The 21,481-nt window shown below is 34.4% G+C and overlaps 2 protein-coding genes across 4 annotated transcripts in view; one reads left to right on the forward strand and one right to left on the reverse strand.

The window, feature by feature from the left end:
• Ask1 (apoptotic signal-regulating kinase 1) overlaps positions 1-21,174 on the forward strand; it is a 78,762-nt gene extending 57,588 nt beyond the window's left edge. For all 3 annotated transcript variants that reach the window (XM_072538546.1, XM_072538547.1, XM_072538548.1), the window contains 5 exons: positions 8,329-8,491; positions 10,005-10,244; positions 12,104-12,385; positions 13,993-14,202; positions 14,908-21,174. In XM_072538546.1, the coding sequence (XP_072394647.1) occupies positions 8,329-8,491; positions 10,005-10,244; positions 12,104-12,385; positions 13,993-14,202; positions 14,908-15,060 (1,048 nt within the window). In that variant the 3' untranslated portion in view covers positions 15,061-21,174. The remainder of the gene's footprint in view (positions 1-8,328; positions 8,492-10,004; positions 10,245-12,103; positions 12,386-13,992; positions 14,203-14,907) is intronic.
• On the reverse strand, positions 17,297-17,701 carry LOC140446684 (uncharacterized). The gene has a single exon (XM_072539279.1). The coding sequence runs from the start codon at positions 17,699-17,701 to the stop codon at positions 17,297-17,299; it is 405 nt and encodes a 134-aa protein (XP_072395380.1).
• Positions 21,175-21,481: the final 307 nt, after the last annotated feature.

The following is a 21,481-nucleotide window of genomic DNA, read 5'->3' on the forward strand; positions in this document are numbered from 1 at the left end:
TTGATAGGATTTATAAACGCTTTTGGCTGCTTAGCTATCCGAGTACATAAGTAATAATATCATCATCTCTAATTCTAGCTTTGATCATTTTCTTTGTCACTTCTTGTAGGGCCAATGTCTCCGCCTAAAAAAGAATAATTTGTTCACAACGTTAAGAGCTTTTCCTGTCGGACAAAAAGATCCCCATTCACGAAGGCCAGTCCTGTCCCGGTTTTCTCAGTTTTTAAGCGATCCGTATCACATATTATCGTGTCCCTCGTACCTTCCGTACACCCTAATACTCTACTTTCACTTCAAATGTATGATCATAGATCTAGACCGGACTATGGGAGTCTTTCGGCAACGCCGTCACGGAAAGCACCCACCTACAAACCTTTTTCACATATATCTACATGGCTACGAAGTCAACCAGTCTCTTTCTAGGCCATGTTTTATATCTTTTACAATCCGATACATGAATTTATATGTAACATGCTGATTCGTATTCCTAAACTTCCTTCTTTGAGCTCTGGATAAACATTGCGGTGATACCTGTAGTGTTTCGGTGTTGCCTGTAGGATTAATCGAATCGTCCTCAATTGTTGATTTCTGTTCGGGTGTTGTGCTCTTCCTTATCTTGATGTACATTTTTTTGGAAGAAATTTTGTTAGTTTTTGAGCTCGCCGTTTTTATTTTAATTAATTTGGTCCATTCTGGTCCCACGAGCATGGTAGAATACGTGCCGGATCTACATAGACCTCATTGTGGGTCTAAGGCCTAATATGAAAGAAAGTCGGCCTAGTACCTCCAGTATACTGTTTGTGATAGTTATATTTAGACAATTAATTGCCATGAGAGTTTGAAAATGGAACAGCCCAATGTGGAATCAGCTTACTTTGAGTTTTTTTATTGTTTACAACGTTTGCTGTTGTTTCGTATTTACCATTCTTTTCTACTTTATACTGTCTTGTTGTTTTTCCTTTATCTTTCTTATTTCTTATGTTACATATTGGCTCGGGCGTATATATAGTCTACCTCTTGATCGTTTGCCTGGTGGTATCCATATATGCTGTTATTACTCTAATTTTTCTCAATTTTGTTTTATTCTTGTATATATTTCAAGTTAATCCTTGGTCTTACATGTCTTCTGGAAGATTTGTATTTGTTCTTTTCCCTTTCTCTGAGGATAATGGTTTTGAAGATGACTATTCGGTCCTCTTGTTGTAAATATGACATTTTCATCCTAGTGTTTCGATTCTCTCTTAGGATTAATATCCACTCTTTAATTCGCTTTCTTACTAATACCCCTAAATCGTAAAAAAATTCATTTTTCCAAGCTTTATGTATTCCTGGATTTGTTTTGCTTGGTATTGCTTCAGAGTGGTATCTTTTATAATAGTCTCCCTTTTTAGCATTTCTAGAATAGTAATCTGCCCTATACAAGGAATATAACAGGGCCAGTGCTACTCCTTAAAACCCCGATATTACTCCCTGTTTTACCTGTTTTATCTCTATTATAATTATTCTTATTCTTTAATTCAATATGTTGAAATTTGTATCAATAAATTTCAACTATAAGTTAATTATATAAATATCACTTCAAGAATATGTAAATATTTTAAAAGAAACAGGTAGGTTTATTCATGCTCTATGTCTATTTTTGCTTATTTTATGTTTAAAAAAATTGTATACCTACTTAAATATGTTTTTTATATAAAATATTGCGTGTGTGCTAGAGTTGCTTTCTTTTAAAGTCCGCGTTTGTAATGTCGCTCTTGATCACATTGTGTTGTATGAAAATGATACATGTATCGCTTATTCTAGTATTACCATGTTGTTATTTATACTATCATTGATTATTCATGTAAAAGAAGTTTTATTAAAAAACAGCTGCAGAAGTAACGGACAGGTGTAGATATAAAAATCACCATGTAACGGAATAAACTTTATTACTCGAATTTAGGTTTTACTGTGTGCCTCTTAAATGTATATACACAATAATATGATATATTTAAAATATCTTCCGTTTTTTACTTGTCTTGGTGTCGCCGAAGTGTAGCTGAACTATTCATTTTAAAAAATGTGATCATAAAAATTTGCTGCCATTTTGAAAGTTAAAATCGTTTGTTTGACTCTTATATTTTCATCAAATTTATACATATATCTAATATTAAAAGATCTTGTGAATGCAACTTGTTATCGCCATCCATTTCTTAATATTTTTCTTATGTATGATGTTCCCTTCCAGAATTTGTTATCTTGTATCATAAAATGTGTCGTCTAGCTATATCTTACCTTCTATTCTTATTCGTAGATGAATTTGATATTTAGGACAATTCTCAATTTGGCTTTAGAAACTGACTAGGAACCAGAGATGCATTATTTGCTTTTATATCTTAACACAACGATGGATGCATAGACTTTACTATTAAAAAGCATTTTTGTTTTTGTTGATAGGACATTATGATCGAAAGATATCGAATTTTTACCATGAAGTTGATACAACTTTTATGCGCGCGTAACTAGCATTCCAAATCGTCGATTGCTTCCAGCGTTGGTTCTGTGGGAACGGTTCATTCTACACAAAAAGTGCTAATAAACATTGTTGTTCAAAATTATCTCAGCTACATTTCTTGTTTGAAACAGTTTTTCCTGGGCGTACAGGTTCTTGGTAAATTGATGTTTTCCGTTTGTCTTTAGGAGAAAACCCGGAGGTAGAAGTTTTTAGAAATGACAAACTTTTTGGCATCTTTTTTGGTGTCCCAAATTGACATTCTCAGCAAAATCAGCTTGTTCTTATGATTTTTAGAGGTTTAATAGTATTTTCGTCTCTGACGACTGGAGTATATAAGTAATGTAGGTTTAATATTATTGTATAGATTATATTCCTATGGGTAATATTTTCACATTGTTTGATATTGAGTACTATAGAAAATGTCACACCGAGAGTGCAGTACGGCTAATATAGGAATGCACAATTGCCGGATTTCACGCCTTGTGCTTGGCGATACAAACAGGTCCAAGTGGTAGTCACAGAACCGTACCCAGATCTCTATGCCGGGCTCTGTTATTTATTATAAAATAATATATTGATAAAATAATTGCCTTCAAGTAGCCAAATAAGAGGCATGAATTTGAATAAAAAGACCTTAAGTTTTTAGCTAGAATTTTATTATAAAACTGTATACTTTATTAAACTAACAAATGTATTTTAAATTACATTTCTTGATAGCTATAAATATACCGGGTGGAACCTCCGGTAACTCGATTTCCGTGCACCCAGCCCAATATCCAAGAAACACTTTTTCTTTTGTAAATATGTGAAAAATTATCAGGAACGGGAATATCGAAAAAGCTTTGCACCATTGCTGTGACCATTATTTGGTAAATTTGATATTAATGTCTCCTTAAACCACGATTCAAAATATGCGGCATCCATTTCATCGTGATAGTCGCCATCATTTTTCTTTGCCAGAAAAACACGCTGTGTGCCAGGAAGGAAACCTCCTGAAAAACCTGCATGCAATAAAACATATCGTGGACCTCGTTTAGTAAGTGCTTTTAAGCCAGTACTTAAACCTTTGAGAAAAGCATCACGACTGTTTTGTATCGTAGTATCGCACCATTCGTAATTTATAGATTGGCCAACATTAACCCACGATTCGTCCAAATATATGATATTGCAATGGTCTTTTCGCAAACGTCGTATAGTTCTCAAATAATTATGGCGCCAATGAATAATATCCTCTCGCTCCACCATGATGCTTCTTCGGCCACGTTTCTTATAAACAAATCCAATATCTTTCAGAAGTCTGTATAAAGTAGAAAGACACAACGGCTGTATATTCTCATTACCTTGTATGAAGTTATGTATATGCTTTAAGAATGGCGGCAAATTTTTCATGAAAAATGCACAATGAACAATTCTCCGTAGAATATTTCTTACACCCTCGTCATATGTGAATATTCTAGAATTTGATTGACACACTCGTTTTTTACGTTTTTTTGGCGATTACAACGTTCCACTCTGTTCTTTTTCTTTTTTGAAATTGTAAATGCTTCTTTCGCTAACACCAGTCATCAACGAAGTACGTCTTACAGCAGCACTTACATTAAGTTGTTCCGTATTTTGTAAAAAACACAACACATTTAACACTACGAGTTTAGCGCAACCGTTAAATAATTCACAGGATTTAAACTTATCGGACTACATGCTCTCTGTTGAAACTCGGACTAAATTTTAAAGTGTAGTTTCGTTTTCCAAAAGCACTTTCACCCCCTACCCATCCTTAGGATGGGTAGGGGGTGAAATAGGGAAAGCTTGGAGTTTATCAAATACTAATTATGACAAACAAGTTTATGGCCATATTTAGGTGATTATGTTAATGATGGTAATTTGTAGCAGAAGTTTTACAAAAGAAATAAAGACCTATTTATAGAAACAACATAACTGTATTTTTAATATTTTACATACAATAGAAAAAATCTAATTTCTATGAAAGAATTGGAAATTTGAATATTATATATAATATCTATAAATAATATCATTTCCAAGTTTCCAAATTGTTTCCTAGAAATTATGTAGGTTTTTTCTATTTTATGTAAAACATTAAAACTACAGTTATTGTATGTTGTTCTTGTAAAGAGGTGTTCAAATGTTACTCTTATGAATATGATTCAATTGTATATCTCATGTTGACGTTGTATGTGCAAAAATCATAGTTTTCGTTGTCAATAACTCATCAATGCCTTTTATTCTACTGTATACGTATAGGTACATGATATAAAATATTTTACTCGTACTGCCGGCAGATGCATTTTATCCAAGCCGGTCCTGTGAGACAATGAGCAATCAACAGCTGGAGAAAACCGACAACCCTGCGCGTTTATTCTCCATAAGAAAAGCATTGCCGTATCTTACCCGTACTGCACTCTCAGTGTGACATTTTCTATAGATCTACCCTAGTGTTTTCGAAAAATTTAGTTTATTCCTTACATCATAATCACATCTAGGTTATCTAATTGAAATAACAGTATTGTTTTTTATATTTTTTTTTATTAATTATTATTATATTGTAAAGATATATTTTAGATGTTAAGTTTTACTTCAAGTTATGGTAGTTGGTAGATACAATGGGTATACTTAATTCTCTTTATTATAATTTTAAAAGTTTTGTTAATGGGAATACTAATGTTAGTAAGTAATCACCTATTTGTTAAAAGTTGTTTTATTGAGTGTTTTGTCTTTTCGTTTTTATGGTGTATTTTGTATTGTGTTTTGTTTAAAGTTTGTATTTTGTCTGAATATTTAATGATTAAGTATTTTCTAATCCACAAGGAAAAGTTAATTTCATGTAGCCGACTGTATACCATAAAGCACAAAATTCTTAATTAAAAAATCCTTTATAAAAGGTATATTTATTTAAAACAACCCTTACGAGCTACATCACAGAACGTTTTTGGTCTTATTTGTCCATCTTCAGTGCTGTTACTAGGTATAAATATTTATAGTCACTAAATCATCATCATCAACTAGCCTCTAACGTCCACTACTGAACATAGGCCTCTCGCATGCTTTTCCACTTAGTCCGATTTTGCGCAATCTGAATCCAATTTGTAGTCACTCTTTTTATGTCACATGTCCATCTCGTTGGGGGTCGACCTCTATTTATGTTAGCTTGTATTCGGGGTTTCCATTCCAAAATTCTTTTTGTCCACCGGTCATCAACTGATCTTGCTACGTGACCTGCCCAGTTCCACTTTAGTGTTGTTATCCTTTCAATAACGTCTGCTACTCCTGATCTTTTACGTATAGTAGCATTGGGTATTTTATCACGTAGAGAAATCCCTAACATTATTCTCTCCGTTGCCCTTTCCGCAACTTGTAGTTTACTCACTGTTGTTCTTGTGAGTGTTAGGGTTTCTGCGCCGTAGGTCATCACTGGCAAAATACACTGATTAAATAATTTTCTTTTCAGACGCATTGGAATCTTAAACCTAAAAATATCCTTCATTTCATCTTTCCAAATGCAGCCCAAGCGAGGTTTATTCTTCTTTTCAGCTCGATTGTTTGGTTGTCTCGACTTATTCTGATCTCATGGCGCAAGTATTTATAGGAGTCAACTGGCTCAATATCTTTGTCTTCTACTGAGATGTTTTTGTTGTGAACTAAATTTGTCATAAATTGTGTTTTTGAAAAATTTATTTTAAGACCAACTCTTTTTGTGGCAGTATGGAGTTTTTGGAGCATTATCTGTGCCTGATCAAAGTTGCCTGCAATAAGAACGATATCATCTGCAAATTTAAGGTTATTTGTCCTTTTATTATTATTATATGTCCTTTTAGTTCCAATCTATTGTTTTACAAGCGTATTCTAGCAAAATTGTAAATAATTTAGGAGACATATTGTCTCCTTGCCGAACGCCTCTTTCAATACAAAAGGTCCCAGTTTCTTCATTAAGTCTTACACAGGCTGTAGCATGCTGATAGATGTATCTGATGAGGGATGTGTATCGGTGATCTATTCTACATTGTGTTAGAGCTTGGAGCAATTCACTTTGATTGACCGTATCAAATGCTTTTTCAAAGTCGACAAAGACAAGTATCAGGAGTCGATTATATTCAATGGTTTTTTTCAATCAACGACTTAATGGTTTGCAAATGATCATTTGTTCCGTATCCAGCTCTAAATCCTGCTTGCTCGCAAGGTTGATAGAAGTCTAGTTTTGATGTCAACCTATTAGTTATTATCTTCATAAACAACTTATAAACGTGAGATAACAAGCTAATAGGTCTATAGTTCTTTAGCTCTGTTATATCTCCCTTTTTGTGCATGACTACTATAACAGCTTTATTCCACTGAGATGGTCTAACCTCTTTTGAAAGGCATAAGTTATATAATTTTGTTAATGCTTTCAATACTGTCTTTCCTCCTGCTTTAACTGCCTCAATAACGATTTGGTCATCACCAGCTCCTTTATTGTTTTTCATTCGATTTAATTACTTTGAGACTTCTTCGATTGTTATTTCTGGGATATTTTCTGAACCCACATTCTGGACTTTTCTCAACTTGGTGCCGTCTTTCCTACCCCTTTCTCTATATAATTCTGTGTAAAATTCTTCAATTACCTTGATTATCTTATCTTTATCACTGTTACCACTGTTCCATTTCGATCTGCTAGCTTAACAATATTCTTCTTACCTAGAGCTTGACATCTCTTCAGCACCTTTAAACTTTTATTGTCCTCGACAACCGTTGTAATCTTTTTTGTGTTATATTGTCGTACGTCCTTTCTCACTGCTTTATTAATATTTTTATTAAGTTTGTGTAGTACGCGTACATTCGTATCGTTTTTGTTCTTAAGTTCTCTTCGTGTCTCCATAAGTCTTTTTGTCTCTTGACTGATTTTTTCCTCCTTATCTCTCCTAAGATTTGTATTGCACTTTTTCTCTGCGTTCTTAATAGGTTTTATTAAATTATCATTGAACGTTTCGACATCCATAACGTCTATATTTGTTGTCTCTAGACATCTCAGAATTTCCTCTTCAAAGGACATGGTGTTTTCGATTGGATTCCATCCTATTGGATGTGTTTTTGATATCATTTTGTATCTTTGTTTTTGGAGATTTAGCACGATCTTCGCTCTTACGATTCTATGATCACTTCCCACTGAACAGCTATTGAGAACTGTTACATCGTGGACCATGTCTTTGTTGTTGGTTAAGAGCAAAATCAATTTCATTTTTGGTGACTCCATCTGGACTTGCCCAGGTCCATTTTCTTTGGGGACTTTTTATGAAAAGGCTATTCATTGCAAAGAGGCCATTTCGTACCAAGAAACCCAAAAACATTTCGCCTCTTTCATTTCTTTGTCCGAATCCGTAGGGACCTATTGCAACTTCGGTCCCGTCCAGTCTACATCCCAACTTAGCATTAAAGTCACCCATTACTAGGTTGTATGTAGTAACACAACAACAATTCATCGCCTACTATGAAAATTGAAATTTTTTGTTTTTAGCACGAATAATAATATTTGTCATTCTGTAAATATCGTGTAAGATAATGTATAGTCTAGTGAAAAACACGTTTGTTCATTATCCAATACTTTTTTCTAGATAAGAATCTGTTTATATCCTTTTTTTATATTTTCTATTTTCTTCACTACAGTTTTCCCCTTAGGACAATCATCTGTTAAACTTAACTTTTATATGAATATTATTCCTTCGACCGGTTAGTGATTGTTTAAATTGGAGCAAACTATATCTCACCATTCTAATCGAAGTTTACATACTTACGTAGTACTTATATTGTTATTTTTGTAATATTAAATATATTTATTATTTCATAAGTTTGGCCTCCACGCCATCCTTGGATTGCGAAAGCGAAAATCCAACCACGGAACGAAGGAATTCATCTGGCACTTTATTATCGCCTGAGGTTGATACCGGTACCGAAACAGATGGATTTTACCTGCTGAAAAAAGACTCACAACGGCGAACAACGCTTGCTAAAGTAAGTTATGCTTAAGTTAATCACTTGTAAAATTAAGATCTAGATCTTTTTAAATTTTCATCGTTCTGACTTTTCTTTTACTCTCAATTTAACAGTTATTTATCATTTTCATTTATAATAATTAGATGTATTAGATAGGTTTTCCCATTGATTTAAATATACGTAAATTTTATACGTCGTTTGCCAGCTTGTTGAGGAAATTGCAGTTTCTAGCCAGTTTTGTTTGGTGAGTAGGTTCTTTGTGACCAGAATAGCCGCTTGGCTATCTGTATAAATCTTGATTCTCTTTGCTTTGGAGTCTCCATTCAGGATTTCATGAATGCAGACCGCAAAAGCAAAAACTTCAGCCTGGAATACAGTTATATGTATAGGTGTGTGTGTATATTATACCTACACTGTTAGATTTGTTATAGTTACATGTTTGTCCAAAGACTCTTGATCCAGTACCATGGCAGTTTTAGATCCATCAGTGAGCTATATAAGTCCCCATTAATGTTTGGAACTTTTTGTTCTTTAGATGGTAAAATTGTGTTAATCTTCTCAATGAAGATTAGTTCTGGTATCATCATGATTTCTCAAGTGTGATTTTTCAATATATAATTCGGCATCCAAGTATTGTTTGCTTTAAATCTCAGGATGGTAATAAAAGCTACCTCCTAAATATAATTCCAGTGGGGTTAGACCTGTGATAGCTTCTAAAGATGCCGTTCCTGTTCTATTCAAGGCCCTTGCCATATTTAGAAACGCTTGTCTTTGTAGGGTGGCGCGAGAGGTAACACAAGATTGCAACACCTCTTTTTACACCAAAGTACTGAACCATATGTAACTGTCGATTCTGATGTGTATAACCAACAGATTACCTTTGGTTTTAGCCCCTCAGGTTTTACCTATAACTTGTCTGCAGTCCCAGAAGAGCCACGTAGCCTTGTTGATTATGTTGTTAATATGGATGTCCCAATTTACGTTCCAGTTAATTGAGTTTGTAATCCAGACATTAGATACTTGACCTTATCGGTTCTTTCTAGTTCCTTCCCAAATAATTTCAGCTCACTTATTCCAGTAAGCTTCCTCTTATAAGTAAAGGCCACAGAGTGGTTCTCTTTCAGACGTAGATTCTCTATGTAGTGAAAGGCATATCGCATCTTATCCGCAACAGTACTGGGAAATTTTTTGGCTGGTAAACTCATGAATCAGGTCAGAAGAGGCTTTTCAAAGGTTTAAAGATCTAATTAGTTCGTTTAATTCTTCCTGGGTAAACGGTTGCTACGGAAGTTGAGTCTCCTTTAAGTTCACTATCGCATGTTCATCATAAGACATTTTAACATCATCGCCTGGTAATATAGATAGGTTATAGTTGTGATTCCAAATTGGGGTATGTCAATCTCAAAATCAATTTAGTTTGATCAATGTTTAAATTCACTAGACGAGAGTAGTAATAGGCACAATGGCTTTTAGGCTTGATTCCAATCAATTGATTATATTTTTTGAGTAAAAATATTTTAATTATTTATAGGTTCTTGCCAACGATGGTGTGAAGATATGCGAAGTATGGATGCAAAAAGTTAGGGAAAAGTATTTAGGGGAGACGGTGCTGACAGAAAAGCATCTGTTAAGATTAATGGATGGCTTGAAAGCTTACCTCACGGAACAGTCAATGACAGTTGTCGAGAGCACTGTGAGGCAGTTAAAGGAAGAACTGGATTTCGATTCTGCAGCCATAAATCAACTACAATTTGCCATATATCTTTATCAGGTAAGAGTGTTTAACTCTAATTATTAAAATCGGTAAGATAGTTTCGAAACAAATTCAGATTTCTGCTTTAATCTGAACCTTCTAAAATTGCAAGGTATAACAGACGCTGATAAATATGTTAATAGAGACATGGGGAATCTAAAATTTGCATTCCACGACATGTCTATCAACTAAGCAGAAATCCTTAACGAATTTGTTTCTTGTACTCATACAGAGTAGATCCGAATAAAATGAAAAAGACAGCAAAGATTTGATTTCACGTACAAAGCGTCTATGTAACTGTTGATACGTATTTCGACTTAATAAGTCTCATCAGAACAGTTATTCATAACCGTTCTCAACGTGAAAAATAAATCTTTTCTGTCTTATTAGAAGCAACAATAAAATGCCTTCGTTATGGACGCAATAGCGACATCTGATAGAAAAATCGGTAAGATAGTTTCGAAACAAATTCAGATTTCTGCTTTAATCTGAACCTTCTAAAATTGCAAGGTATAACAGACGCTGATAAAGATGTTAATAGAGACATGGGGAATCTAAAATTGGCATTCCACGACATGTCTATCAACTAAGCAGAAATCCTTAACGAATTTGTATACAAATTGTATATTGTATAAAAAGGAAAGTATCAAACAAAGGTCGAAAAAGAACCATGAATCCTATGAGCAAAAGTAGAAAGAAATTGTAGCTATTAGACAAAAAAGCCTTGATGTAGGCTAGGTAAAAAGTACATGATGATGTAATTGAAAATATCGAGCTGGATATACAAGATCTTAACCAGTATTCTTCGGATAATTATTACCGTACTTATATTATCAATTGTCCAAGTCAAACTAAATTTGGGTCAATAGTGCCTTTGATCATAAAACAATTCGGATTGGGGCTGAATGAGATAAACCGGCAAAGGTACTTACAGTAACCAAAGACAACACGTCAGGTTAACAGAAACAATGCCAGGGCATTGTTGTAACAGAAACACCAACATGACGTTGTAGTAGCGGAATTGACATCAAAGTCAATCAAGCTGAACGTTCGTGTGCAAGAATTGAGACAAAAATGCTCTAGTCTCGAGTTAGTTATATACTTAGGGCTCAGAATGCTGTGAAGGAGGGGAATTTCGATGATTATACAATTATTGGTTACGCACAGGGAACCATTTCGAGTCAACGGAACTTTCTCTGTTTAGAAATTTAATATTTGACTAGAGAAAACACAACAGTATATAACGTGAATGACTTAAGGAAATGTGTGATTCCTAAATTGCCAAAAGGCAAATAATTCATTGAATCAGTTCTTGGAAGATGAGGGCAATAAGGACACAATGCGATGCCACTTTCAATAATTAAGAAATCGAGGCATGGCGCGTCCCGTGGATTTGTTAGCCATGGGCGTAGTAAAAAAAAATTAAGGGAATTAATTGGGAGATACTGTGTACATGCTTCAACGGTGCAGAAATTTTATATATCCTATATATTATACAGAATATATAAAATTGCGTCGTGTTCTTCCTTCTGTCTGTCAGAAACCGAAAGTCATATCTTAGAAAGGGTACATCTGATTTCAACCAAACTTGGTGAACAGGTTATATATATTGAAAAATCACAATAAAAGTAATTAAAACATGATTTTTAAACAAACAATAGAGAGGTGCAGGTCTGTAGCTTTTTCAGTAAAAAGTTATTAATAGGGCGTAAGATCATTTCTAAAATTGATAACATTATCATCTTCAACTAGCAAATAAAAATCTTTTTGCCTTCTATAAAAAACCACATTTAAAGAGGATGCCGTAATCTATACATGTTTGTTGCGCATAAATTCTACAGTTTTTATTTTATTATTAATGTTTCTATTAATTGTAGGAATCCGTGAACGAAGTTCTTCGTCTTCATCCAATTAAGCCACATTGGATGTTCGCATTGGACAATCTGGTGCGTTCTTGTATCCAAGCTGCCATTACTGTTTTAACGCCCGAGTTAAGTGAACACATCGCCAATCATAGTTCTCCAAGTACAGTTAATTCGAGTAAAAGCAGTAAAACAAATGAGGGGTATGATGTAAGGGATTCTAATTTACAATTGAGAAATGAAAATTCGAGATTGTGGCAGGACCTGCTTGAATGTCAGAGACAATATCAGGGACTGGTAAGTTAGTTTTCGTAAAACATACAAAAATATTTTTTTAATACTCACTCTTATTCTTAATAAAGGCGAGATACTTTTATCTCTGGCCCTTGGTCATAATACCTTTGTATCATACTCTGGTTTTTGTTTCATTAAACTCGAAATTCCTGTGGCCTCAACAAAAGCAACATTTTTTTTTTTCAATGATAGTTTTAGGATCTGTTTTGGTTTAATCCTCAGTTGACCGGTGTATTTCGGCCTCATATCATTAAGTACATTGCATTGGCATAGGATGTGTATGGTAGTCTCTTCTTCCATTTTGCATTTTCTGCACTTTCGTTCATTCACCTTACCTATTTATAGTGTAGGTGTTTACTTAAACGACAATGTCCAATCACCATTTCGGTGACCTTTTTAATCTCTATTCCATTCTTTTTGTGATTCCATTTCTTTTGGTGATTCCTTATTAGCCACCTCTGAATTTCGTTTCTAGCAGCATCTTTGGTGATGCCACAGAATAGTTCTGGGTCTAAAATTGCCAACAAATCTACTCGTTCATTCCAATGCAATTCGACGATGTGATTTCGAAGGACGGATCTAAATTTTGGGTGATCCAAGACCCAAGGTTGTATCAATATAACAATCAGCGTATAATAATGGAGTTACTACCTATATCATTGGGTGCTAATTGTTCAACAATAAAATGACAACTCAGGCGTATAACTATAAAACGACGCCTGACATGAGAATTTTATTGTTGGGGTTTCGACTAGCTCTCTCTTAGAAGTAGGTACGTCTTATCATAAATACAAACCTGAACAAGAGAAATTTTGGCAGGGACAAATAAAAGATTACATTAACAAAAACCAAATGTTACTTCAGGCTGTACAGTGAAAATTTTAAATATAAAAATGGAATGAAAATCTGGCAACAAGTGTTTTACATTAAAAATCATGCATTGTCAGAATGTGCTCCTAGATTTAATGATTCTTCTTCTTGATGTGCCTATCCGTTACGAATGTTAGCGATCATCATGGCAATCTTTATCTTATCTGCAGCAGCACGGAAAAGCTGCACAGATGTTGTATTGAACCAGATGCTGAGGTTCTTTAACCAAGATGTTCTTCTTCTTCCTGGACCTCGTTTTCCAAATATTTTTCCTTGCAGGATGGCTTGAAGGAGAGCATATCTGGATTCATTTCGCATAATATGTCCGAAGAACTGTAACTTTGGAGATTTGATGGTGGTCAGTAGTTCTCGATTCTTATTCATTCTTCTGAGGACCTCCTCATTTGTGACTCGGTCAGTCCAGGGGATCTTAAGCATTTTCCGATATAGCCACATCTCAAATGCTTCCAGTTTTCTGCACATATCTTCATTCAAGGTCCACAATTCAACACCATAAAAAAGGACAGAGGAGACGTAGAATCGCACCATTTTTACTTTTGTATTTTTGTAAGAGAGAGGTTGTGACTCTTGAAGAGGGCTCCCATCCGATTGAAGGTGGATCTGGCTTTTCCGATGCGTGCTCTAATCTGGTGATTTAATGATAAACGATAAATTAATTTTTTACTTTTATTTCCACCATATTGTATATTTTTTTGTTACACAAGAATTTCAAATTGTAGTTGAAGCAGTTGATAGAAACCCACCGTCAAGAAATAGCCCTTCGCCAGTTATGTTGTCACAGATGTTGCTGTCAATCACGTATTAATAACAATAATGATCTCCAGGAAATAGTTGAAGAAGACCAACGTCTCGCCAATTGGTTAGAAGGATTAGGAATTCATGAATCTGCAAAAAGAATCTTCGTCTCTGAAGGCTACACGCTTGAAGAGGTAAACTTTATAACTTATTTCTAATTTATTTCTAAGAAAAAGGGCTCAGAAAGCATATGAATGTTGAAGTGGAAAACATTTTAACAAAATAACATAGTGTACTCTATATGAAAGTGATAAACTTTTGATTTCTTTGAAGGATTCATTTTTATAAATAATGGGTTCAACTGTGCAACTGTGGTAAAGATAAGTATTTTCAGCCCCGGCACGTTTTATCGGGTCATCGCACGCAGTGTTGCCAAGGTCCGGATAATTATCCGATTTTCGGATAATTTCGTGGACCATCGGATAATTTTCGGATTGAACAATTTTTTGGATAATTTCGGATAATTCAAGGGTCTATCTATCTACTTTATATATGTTATATTTTTTATTTTATTCCATAGAGTAAAATGGGATTTGACTTTGTTGAACGCCATTGTTTATGAATTTTATTACATTACTAACAAATAAGTAGTTCTTCTATATATGTTATAAAAGTAAACAAAACGGATTTAAACATGTTTTAGTCCGTTTTATTTTCTTTAAACTTGTGAGTTAACGAAATCTGATAATCATACATACAAGTTAGGTTATGTATTTATTTACATTTTGATTATGAATTCCTTGTGTGAAAGTAAGTGAGCAGCCAAAAGTAGTAAGGCTTGCTCTAATTAAGTTTATTACTAAATTGTCACCACCTAAACCTTCTTTTTTATCTTTTAGGTATTATATCACATAAGTCGAGAGGATCTGGAAAAAGTAGGATTAAAAGGTTCAACCTCTCTTCGAATTTGGAGGGGTATTGAACAACATCGACATGGAAACGAAGTAATCATTTGCAACGGTGTAACAATAGATGAAAGCGGAACAGTATAAAACTGTTTTCGTGTAACAAAAAGTTTATAATTGTTTCATTGAAATAATAATTTAAAATTAATTTCTTTTAATGCAAACGCGTTTTGTTTTATTTTTACGTTTATTTCCATATCTTGCCTAATCGAAAAAACATATTATTTTTAATGAAACGATTATAAACACGGGATAATGTGAAAGTTTGGCTAAAAATTGAATATTTCTTTAACCATGTCTTCTAATGCAAGGCTTCCGTACTTATTAAATTAAATATATATATATTTTTTATATAGATATGTTGCAAAAATATTACGTTTGCAATTTATTTCTTTGTTAACGTAATAAGAAATTCGGATTTGATTTTTTTTGTTGTAATTCGGTTTGTTGTTGATTTTTAAATTAGCTATGGACTAATTTACGTTTGCGTTAATTAGGAGTACTAAAATCATGTTAGTAGTCTTCCAAATATTATTAAGGTATTTAAAAAATCGAAAAATATGTCATTTTTAAAAACGGCTAATATTTCCAAACAGTTTTGGAAGTTTATAATATTAGTATGTTTTGTATTTTTTGCTGGAGTGACACAATTTGATATTAGTTTGCGAATTTCAAAGAGTGTTATATATACACTCAAGTGCAAAAAAATCGATCCATGGGTATTATTTGCTGAAAAAAGAAAACGTTTGAAGATATTAGTTTTAAATCAGGTATATATGTAAAAGTATATGTTAGATTAAAATAATTTTTACAGATTATCCAAAAAAATAATTTATTTATAGAGACATACGCCAAAACTCAAAAATACAGGAATATTCAAAACTTTCTGAAATTAAGAAAAACATTGATAATAAATCAATATCTAGTGTTTCCCCCTCGGACCCTTATAACAGCCTGTACACGTCTAGGCATTGAGGTAATTAACCTCTGGATATCAAATTGATCCAATTGGTCCCATATTTCTTGAAGAGCCGCTGTAAGTTCAGCCAAGTTGTTTGGATGGGGTACTCGTGCTCGAAGACGTCTTCCCATCATATCCCATAGATGTTCTATGTGATTGAGATCGGGATTGCAAGCTGGCCAGTTCATACGGACAATTCCCACCTCCTCTATATATTGGTTGACGATTCTAACACGGTGAGGACGCGCGTTGTCGTCCATAAAAATAAAATTAGGTCCAATGAAAGGAGCAAAAGGTACCACATGCTGATCTAAAATACTTGTTATGTATCTTGCAGCAGTCATAGAACCTCTATCTACAATAACTAAATCAGTATGGGCTTCTGAACTGATACTTGAAAATATCGCTCTCCGTGTCTTCTCCAAATCCTTTCTCGGCCGTCTGGTGACCTTAGACAAAATCTGGACTCATCTGAGAACAATACATGGCTCCAATCTGTATCACTCTAGTTTTTATGTTCTCTTGCAAAAGCAAGGCGAGCTCTGCGATGTTCTATGGGTAGTATTGGAGATAGGGCTGGCCTTCTGGATAATAAATTGCCTTCTACAAGTCGTCGACAAACTGTCCATCTGCTTACATCCACATTTCTCACTTCGCTCAGACGATTTGCCAGTTCAACTGAAGTTAGATGCCGATTTCTCAAACATGATGAGACCAGAAATCGATCATCTCTTTCGGATGTTACCCTTCTACGACCTGATCCTGGTCGTCTTGTGAAGTTACCGGTGTCACTAAAACGCCGAACTTCTTTGAACCGAAGATCGACTAACATCCAATATTTCAGCTGCATAATATTGGCTACGACCATCTTGAACTAAAGTCACTGCCCTTGCAGCATCTGTCGGAGTTAGAGACATTTAGGAAGGATAATTAAATAAAAATATAACACGTTTTGAAAATAAAATCACTACACTAGTATGGTTGTTGAATTAAAAACAACATTCAATAAATATCTACTTGCTTCAGACCCTTTTTGACAAAAACCTGAAATACCAATTTGTTTTAAGAAATATAAAAAGCAATATTAAAAATATTATTTTATTTCTCGTATACGAGGGTACACCTAAATTTACATACGTAATTTAATGTCTCTAAAATTATACAACTTCAATTAAATAAGGAATGGATCGATTTTTTTGCACCTGAGTGTAGTTAGTCGTAAAACCTAAAGTTTAAAACAGATATAAACATACTCCCATAAGTATTAAGTTGCTTATAAAATTTGAATAATTTACACCTGTTTTGTATAAAACTTAGAGGTCGCTGGTGAAGAAAAAATGCAGTATTTTGACTGTAAATAAATTAGCGAAAAATAGCAACTATAACTGTGAATAAATTACAAGAATTAACTGGTCTTAACTCATCCCATTCCTCTTGCCACACTATTATGGACCCTTTCCTTTCTTCTTTTTTTAAACGTTCTGTTGCTATGTCTTCATTTCTTCTCTCGTATATTCTTTCTCTTTCCTTCACTAGCACGTGCATCGGAATACACCCGGTGATAACTCCTAACGCCTCGGCAGAAACTGTTCTGTATGCACACGCTACCCTCAATAGACTCTTCCTATTTGCTCGGGTGAGCTGCTTTCTGTACTCCTTTGTTAAAGCTGCAGAGCTCCAGACAGGCGCAGCGTAGAGGACGATCGATTGCACAACAGAATGAAGGGCCCTCCTCCTCTCAGTTTTGGGCCCTCCGATGTTGGGCATGATTCCTCCCAAGGCAGCGGATCTCACTGCAGCTCTTTGAGTCTTCGCTTTTACGTGCTCCCACCACTTTTCGTTTTAACTCCGAGTCACCCCTAAATATCTCATGCATTTCTTTGGAACCACTCTCTTTCCTGCACATTCAAATGTTATCCCTTCCCTTTTCCTTGGTCCCTTGAGAATTATTGCCTCGGTCTTACCCGCAGCCAGTTCTAGCTCATGCATTTTCATCCATTCCTTGACTTGGTTGCATGTACTCTGTGTCCCGCGCCACTACCAGCATAGCGAGGTCGTCCGCAAATGCGAAAGGGGTTACACCTTCTCCGTATTGTTGCCTCACAACCCCGTCATATGCCAAGTTCCACAGCGTGGGTCCTAGGACCGACCCCTGCGGCACTTCAGCCGTCACGTCAACCACTACTCCTTTTTCTACCACAATTTTCCTCTCTGACAAATAGTCGGAGACCAAATTCATCAAGTACCTCGGATACCTTCTCTCTCATAGAGCCTTCATTACCTCTTTCCATTTTAATGTGTTGAACGCATTCCGGACGTCAAACAACAGTAGGATTGCCCACCTCTACTCCCACACCGCGTAACTCCCGGAAGACTTCCATCAGCGCATCCACCGTGCTCCTGTTCTTTCTGAAACCGTACTGCCCGTGTGACAGCCCCCCTGATTCTATAATCACTGTGTCTATTCGCCCTCTTAGGAGCCTCTCGTATAATTTACCTATGCACGACAGACGGCAAACAGGTCGATACTTGTCTTCCTCCTGTGGGAGTAGCACGAGCCTCGAGATCTTACAATTTGCTGGACAAGCAGTACATTCATGTGGTCCAAAAGCCACGTCGGCTCCATACTGACTTTCACCGCTTCTGGTGGTATTCCATCGAGTCCCGGAGCCTTTCGTGTCTTTAGGGCACTCAACGCTTCGTTGAGTTCGTCTACGGTAAAAGGTACAGCTCGGTCAGCTTAGGCGTCCCACTGCACTCCATGCCAATGGCCAGGTGGAAATAGCTCTCGGGTAACCTCAAGCTTCCTGTCCAGTGGCATCTCATACAGAGGGTACAGCTTGAACTGGTTCATTACGATTTTGTACCCCTGACCCCAAACGTGCATAAATCGTACGCATACTAAACACTGCATAAGGTACAAAACCTCGTAAGGTTTTATGCACTTAAATATACCTGTACTTGTAATATGTGAAATTTTTTTGTAATGTGTTGTAGAACATGAAAATTTCGTTTTCTATAGAAAATAGACATTTTATTAATAATATTGCTAATGAATATATTTATGATCGTATTGTATTTGTATCAGATTGTGTCACTTACAGTTTTATGTACATAATTTTCAATTTTTAAGTCAAATTTTCTGAGAAATCTTGTACCGTATTTAGAGTAGAATGCTGCAATCGTTTAACATTTAAGACATCGTTTAACATAGAGCTTTCTGCTCTAAACCGTTTTGTCCTCAAACTGTGATTTATTTTTGTTTTAATTCGATGTTTTTATTTGGAAATTTCGTGCAATGACTGGATATATTTATTTTTAAGAATTTATTTATTTGGTTTAATTTTAATCGCCAAGTTAATTGGTAAACCTACGCCGAATTTTATTAAGTTTTAATTTTGTTTTATCTAAGAATCGGTCTTCCAAATAATTTTGTTTATTAGGTTGCAAGATTAGCGTTTTAGCGGACTAAACATTATTTTTAAGAAAATTTATTTCGTTTTGATAGTTCATTTTTGTTAAAGGTAATGCTATTTAAAAAATATTACATTTAGTAAAAAAATTTTTTAAGACAATTACATTTATGAAATACACGTATTCATTTATTTCACATTTTTCATTCTTTTTAAGTTTTTTTACCGTGACAATATTACAATTAATATTACGCCTATTTCATTTTTATCTTTGATACTCATTTTTTGAGCTCATCTCTATAAGATGTTGCGACGCCAAATATTTCAGTGACACTCAGCAGTTTTAAAATGTTTTACCAAAGCTAAAAAATTACCGACTTACTTTTGTATCAAATACTAGGAGTCCGAATCTTTTTTTGGAAATTTATATATCTTCCCTGTTCGATGCTTTTGACCTTGATGGCTGAAATCCTACAGACTACAGCTTTATGAATACTACTAGTTTTTTGTGGAGTACTCAAACCAAAGTGGATGAGTGTTTAACAGCATTCGATATTTTTGAAAAAATTAAGACATTTGAGCAGATAAATGAGGCAGAAATTATTATCTAAGAAGTAATGTGATTTGTTGCATGTGAGCATTTTGAGCACATAAGAGCTCACAGTATAAATTTTCGGGTTTTTGTAAAGTAATAAAAGCACTGTATACAGAAATATTTATTGTGTTGATATACTAATAAAGGGTTATAGAAAAAAACATAAAAGTATAAAATGGATACATAACCCATGAGAGAGAAAAGAACCCTTTAATATAAGACAGGTCCAGACATTGTTGGCATATGAATTTCGTACCTTAGTAACCCAAATGATTGTTGAACTTACAACAGATTTGATCTTTTGGTTTTTCTATTCTTAAAACGTGAACATAAAGAACACGTACCACTTTGGCTAACTATAAATTCTGATCGTTTCCTCAACACCTACGAACTTTTTGTTCTGAACTAATTTTACCAACGTAATGTTCCCTTGATGAGGAAAATGGTAAGATGACAAACATTACTATGAAAATAACGTTTTTAAACTGAATAGTATGTTTATGTTGTGATTAAACCATTAGATTTATTGGTCCCTCTGTCCTTCCGGAAATTGGTGCAGTCATAACTGCAAAATGTACAGGAAAACTGATGACGGATTTGGATTCAACAATACAAGGTATGTGGAAGAAAATTATAAACCGGAGGTTTCTACTTCTGGTTCCGAAAAAACTAAAAGACACAAAGTTACTCGTAAACATTCTAAATAATGTGTAAAACTATGATAGCTAGTGGTTTTAATAACGATTTCCTCATCTGTATGAATAAACACGTCGGAATGATATGTCATATTTTACTTTTGGTACTTTTAAAGTTAATTTGTCGCTTCATTAATTTTTGGTGGGGAATAAGTTCAAACATCCACATCATACGACCTTGTATTATTTTTAACAATATTCTTTTTTCAATAATGACCTTTATATATGAAAAAATAATGGGATTTGAATTTGACTCTAGGTATTTATGGATTTTCAACATCTTAATTATTTAAATATATTTTCATTATATAGCATGGAACTCTGGAAAATTATTTTGGTAGCTGTATATCATGAGAACTGGAAAAATGAGTTTTGTACTATAATTTGATTTTTAAATGGCATTACTATCAATAATTTTGTCCTTTTTGATTAAAACCCAGTTACCTATTAATATAATAATAAAAAGTGGCTCATACGACATCACTGTATATTTACTGTATTTACTTACTGTTGATTAAATTTTTATTTTTTTTTTTTTTAATAAATAATAAACGTTAGCGACTAATTTATATTGTTTTGTTTCGAGTAGAAGAAATTAATAAAAAATAATTTGGTGTAATTAATTATTTTTTAATTTAACCTATCCTAAACATTATTCTCTTCGTCTAATTGGGTTGTTCTGTCTACAGAATATCTAATTATTTTACGCTGTACTTAAACTGCCGTCAAACGGTCGTGCAACTATAATGCCGTTAACAGCTATGACGTCATTCTTATGATGCGTTTGACGGCATTTTCTTCGGCTGCCGTTCGCTTGGAGGCTGCTCATCTTAGTATCAATTTT

This window comes from Diabrotica undecimpunctata, chromosome 7 (genome assembly GCF_040954645.1).
Source record: "Diabrotica undecimpunctata isolate CICGRU chromosome 7, icDiaUnde3, whole genome shotgun sequence".
In the NCBI taxonomy this organism is placed as follows: domain Eukaryota; kingdom Metazoa; phylum Arthropoda; class Insecta; order Coleoptera; family Chrysomelidae; genus Diabrotica; species Diabrotica undecimpunctata.